Here is a 5,450-nt window from a genome sequence, read left to right as displayed (position 1 = left end):
AGGAATGGTACTGAGCAGTGTATACAGGACAGGAGGAGTGGTACTGTGCAGTGTATACAGAGTAACAGAGGATAAGAGTAGTAGTCGTGCGCCGTGTCCATATATACAGTTTCGGATTGGTGGGGACACTTGTGAAGGTCACCGTGCTCCGGCTCAGACTCCTGTCACTGTCTGTATCTGATCCTCGTTCCGTCATCGCCTATTTTATCGCCGTTCTGCCATTATTAATCTGACACATTCTTCGCTTCGTGCTATTAATAATCGCTGATAACACAACAAGCCTCAGAGGCCAGAGACCCTTCTACAAGCTCCAGACATGAATACAAATGTCCCCCCAGGGATGGAGGATGTGTGTCACTCCCTCTGGACGCATGATTTCTTTGCTACTGATCACGAATTACAATCTCATACACCAGTCACATCCAGAGCTGCAATCATAGTTCAGCTGCATTAGTGCATGTCATGATCAGCAGGCTGTTTATGAAGGGACGCTACAATGATGAAGCATGGCTGATGATGGGGGCCCCTACCCTTCCATTAATGTTCTGAAGGAATTTCCCTCCAACTTTCCCAGACTTCTGAATGGCAGATCTAATCTCCCACCCCGGTCCCTCAGCAGGGACGGTCCCAGGTTCAGGACTCACCTGTGCAGGTGCTGTCCAGGTGGAGTGGTGCTGCCCTCTGAGGACTGCAGGACCCTGCACAGATGCCTCCTCCTCCTGCTGCCACCCGGGATTATTCACAATATTACTGCGTCCTTGAGAATTCAGGTGGAACCGCCCCGAGGAGAATTCCAGATCAGTCACCTTCATCCCATGAGCAGGAGGGGTAGAAACCTCGCCCAGCTAACTGCTGGGGGTATCAGGGCCACCGACTGTGGGATTGGGGGCACTGACCCTCCGTGTTATTCTGGGGGTAGATTGGGGGCGCTGACCCTCCGTGTTATTCTGGGAGTAGATTGGGGGCACTGACCCTCCGTGTTATTCTGGGAGTAGATTGGGGACGTTGACCCTCCGTGTTATTCTGGGGGTAGATTGGGGGCGCTGACCCTCCGTGTTATTCTGGGGGTAGATTGGGGGCGCTGACCCTCTGTGTTATTCTGGGGGTAGATTGGGGGGCACTGACCCTCCGTGTTAGTCTGGGGGTAGATTGGGGGTGCTGACCCTCCGTGTTATTCTGGGAGTAGATTGTGGGCACTGACCCTCCGTGTTATTCTGGGAGTAGATTGTGGGCACTGACCCTCCGTGTTATCCTGAGGGGTAGATAGGGGGCACTGACCCTCCGTGTTATTCTGGGGGTAGATTGGGGGTGCTGACCCTCCGTGTTATTCTGGGGGTAGATTGGGGGCGCTGACCCTCCGTGTTATTCTGGGAGTAGATTGGGGGCGCTGACCCTCCGTGTTATTCTGGGGGTAGATTGGGGGCGCTGACCCTCCGTGTTATTCTGGGGGTAGATTGGGGGCGCTGACCCTCCGTGTTATTCTGGGGGTAGATTGGGGGGCACTGACCCTCCGTGTTATTCTGGGGGTAGATTGGGGGGCACTGACCCTCCGTGTTATTCTGGGAGTAGATTGGGGGGCACTGACCCTCCGTGTTATTCTGGGAGTAGATTGGGGGCGCTGACCCTCCGTGTTATTCTGGGGGTAGATTGGGGGCGCTGACCCTCCGTGTTATTCTGGGGGTAAGATTGGGGGGCACTGACCCTCCATGTTATTCTGGGGGTAAGATTGGGGACGTTGACACTCTGTGTTATTCAGGGGAGGCTCCAGGGCACAGGGTCTTCTGACCTCAGATCTGACATCTCCACATTCGGGTTTTCCCCATTGATTATTCTGCAGAGATTATTTTCATCCCCAACGCTCAGAATTGTCCCAGGATGAAAACCACAAATCTACAAAGAATTGTCCTTATTATTGAAGAGATAACGGAGGCGACTAATGATAAATCCACAAACACCCGACCTCTCACCGCCATCAGCTGCCCCAGACCCCTCCCCCGGCTGTTGTGGCAATAAGTCTCCTGTGTTGTGACAATAGTTCATAAAAGTGAACTGACAACAAAGTGACACCTGAGGAAGAGGAGAGAAGGGATCTGCAGATTATTACACCACTGACCTCTCTGCAGAGCATCGCTCCTCCACCTCCTGACAGATACATAGTGATATATCCTGCAGATTATTACACCACTGCCCTCTCTGCAGAGCATCGCTCCTCCACCTCCTGACATATCCTGCAGATTATTACACCACTGACCTCTCTGCAGAGCATCACTCCTCCACCTCCTGACAGATACACAGTGATATATCCTGCAGATTATTACACCACTGACCTCTCTGAAGAGGATCGCTCCTCCACCTCCTGACATATCCTGCAGATTATTACACCACTGACCTCTGCAGAGCATCGCTCCTCCACCTCCTGATAGTGATATATCCTGCAGATTACACCACTGACCTCTCTGCAGAGCATCGCTCCTCCACCTCCTGACAGATAGTGATATATCCTGTAGATTACACCACTGACCTCTCTGCAGAGCATCGCATCGCTCCACCTCCTGACAGATACATAGTGATATATCCTGCAGATTATTACACCACTGACCTCTCTGCAGAGCATCACTCCTCCACCTCCTGACAGATACAGTGATATATCCTGCAGATTATTACACCACTGACCTCTCTGCAGAGCATCGCTCCTCCACCTCCTGACAGATACATAGCGATATATCCTGCAGATTATTACACCACTGACCTCCCTGCAGAGCATCTCTCCTCCACCTCCTGACAGATAGTGATATATCCTGCAGATTATTACACCACTGACCTCTCTGCAGAGCATCGCATCGCTCCACCTCCTGACAGATACATAGTGATATATCCTGCAGATTATTACACCACTGACCTCTCTGCAGAGCATCACTCCATCTCCTGACAGATACAGTGATATATCCTGCAGATTATTACACCACTGACCTCTCTGCAGAGCATCGCATCGCTCCACCTCCTGACAGATACATAGTGATATATCCTGCAGATTATTACACCACTGACCTCTCTGCAGAGCATCACTCCATCTCCTGACAGATACAGTGATATATCCTGCAGATTATTACACCACTGACCTCTCTGCAGAGCATCGCTCCTCCACCTCCTGACAGATACATAGTGATATATGCTGCAGATTATTACACCACTGACCTCTCTGCAGAGCATCGCTCCTCCATCTCCTGACAGATACAGTGATATATCCTGCAGATTATTACACCACTGACCTCTCTGCAGAGCATCACTCCTCCACCTCCTGACAGATACAGTGATATATCCTGCAGATTATTACACCACTGACCTCTCTGCAGAGCATCGCTCCTCCACCTCCTGACAGATACATAGTGATATATCCTGCAGATTATTACACCACTGACCTCTCTGCAGAGCATCGCTCCTCACCTCCTGACAGATACATAGCGATATATCCTGCAGATTATTACACCACTGACCTCTCTGCAGAGCATCGCTCCTCCACCTCCTGACAGATACATAGTGATATATCCTACAGATTATTACACCACTGACCTCTCTGCAGAGCATCGCTCCTCCACCTCCTGACAGATACATAGTGATATATCCTGCAGATTATTACACCACTGACCTCTCTGCAGAGCATCGCTCCTCACCTCCTGACAGATACATAGCGATATATCCTGCAGATTATTACACCACTGACCTCTCTGCAGAGCATCGCTCCTCCACCTCCTGACAGATACATAGTGATATATCCTACAGATTATTACACCACTGTCCTCTCTGCAGAGCATCACTCCTCCACCTCCTGACAGATACAGTGATATATCCTGCAGATTATTACACCACTGACCTCTCTGCAGAGCATCGCTCCTCACCTCCTGACAGATACATAGCGATATATCCTGCAGATTATTACACCACTGACCTCTGCAGAGCATCACTCCTCCACCTCCTGACAGATACATAGTGATATATCCTGCAGATTATTACACCACTGACCTCTCTGCAGAGCATCGCTCCGCCACCTCCTGACAGATACACAGTGACAGATACTGGGGATAAAATTCAGCCCTGGCATTTGAAAGCACACAGGCCCATGCTGTCCCCGTCCCCAAGCACCAGATGGGATATATTACTAGTAATATTACTGGGTAGGGAGGAAAGCAATATTTACTACAAGACCAATATTTGTAATGATACCTCTGTCACAACTCTTAAGGGCCTGTTACACATAGTGATATCGCTGCATGTGATACTTACCTCCGACCGGCCCCCCCGCTGGCTATCACTGATCGCACGAGATCGGCCTGGTCCATTCCTCGTTGTGGGCTTCCAGGTGGTGCCGACGAGCGAGCCATGGACGCAGGCGGAAGACAGACACCCTCGCCGTGTCTGACAGGTAAGTAGCGACCCCCGTCCCCTGCGATGTCGCTGGTGAGATCTGCCTGTGTGGCAGCTCACTAGCGACCACTTAGCGATGTACCAGCGATCCTGAACGCGTCATATCGTGATCGCTGGTGCATCGCTAAGTGTGAAGGCGCCTTTAAGTGTATGGGTGTCTTGAGATTGAACACCGATTCTGTTACCAACACGGCAGACAAGGCGGCCCACCACCAGACAGGCCTTCCGGCATTTGCCAGCTGGCCATGACAGTGATACATCCTGCAGATTATTGCGCTGCAGCCATGATATTTGGGCACAGGGTGATGTCAGCCTGTGACTCATTATTACATTGCAGCTGTTCCTCTGTCCCCGCAGACACCGCCATGTACGTCCAGACAGCTTGGCCTTCAGGGCTCGCTCACTACAAGTCTCAGCGCTGCCCTGTCTGCCGGGGTCACGTGACGGCTCCTCCACGTGATCACAATGTTTCTGTGACAACAGCTCGTTACGTTCTTGCGTCGTTTTACGGCCTTTGCGGGGTCACAGCCCTCGCAGTGAATTTATTGCAGCTTTTCCAGTAGTTCTCCACTTTCCAGCACAGAATATATGTTGTCTCCTCTCAAAGTGGTTCTGCAGCAGCTGTGGCAGATTCTCGCGTTCACATTTGGGGAGATCGGCTCTCCAGCCGGTAAACTGCATTGATTTCCATAGGGAGAATGTCTGTAGTTCCTCGCAGATTTGTGGCTGCAGCTCCTACGCAGAGTTATAGGTTTCCATGGTAACAGACTGTAAACAAGGAACACAAGGGGATTTGCTGTTGACAATGGGGTTTATTTAGCATCGCCCAACATGATCGGGATCGGGGGGTCACTGGGAAATGTCGCATCGTGACCCTGCCGCCGCCGCCGGCCAGTGCCTGGTCAGTTCTGGGATCAGTCAGCTCACAGTTTCCATAATAGGTAACAATGTAACAGGATGGAGGAGGGGAGGGGGCACCGCTGAGCCGCTGCTGTCCCACCCGGCCCTAACCCTCCAGCTGCCAAACC

General features: G+C 51.4%; 1 protein-coding gene across 6 annotated transcripts in view; it reads right to left on the bottom strand.

Moving 5' to 3' along the window:
- The window catches only part of LOC141085113 (chloride channel protein ClC-Kb-like), an 83,316-nt gene extending 78,415 nt beyond the window's left edge, over nucleotides 1-4,901 (bottom strand). For 3 of the 6 annotated variants that reach the window (XM_073570223.1, XM_073570224.1, XM_073570221.1), the window contains exon 1: nucleotides 645-742. Coding sequence is in view for 1 of the 6 variants with exons in the window: in XM_073570225.1 (XP_073426326.1) it covers nucleotides 4,753-4,789 (37 nt within the window). In the remaining 5 variants the exon portion in view is untranslated. Of the gene's footprint in view, nucleotides 1-644; nucleotides 743-4,752 lie in introns of those variants that run through there. The other 3 variants (XM_073570225.1, XM_073570222.1, XM_073570226.1) reach the window with 3 other exon arrangements.
- Nucleotides 4,902-5,450: the final 549 nt, after the last annotated feature.

Source organism: Dendrobates tinctorius, unplaced genomic scaffold, assembly GCF_039654945.1.
Source record: "Dendrobates tinctorius isolate UK_male_01 unplaced genomic scaffold, ASM3965494v1 ptg000028l, whole genome shotgun sequence".
NCBI classification, from domain to species: domain Eukaryota; kingdom Metazoa; phylum Chordata; class Amphibia; order Anura; family Dendrobatidae; genus Dendrobates; species Dendrobates tinctorius.
The sequence above is the reverse complement of the archived record's forward strand: the minus strand, read 5'-3'. Positions and strand labels throughout refer to the sequence as shown.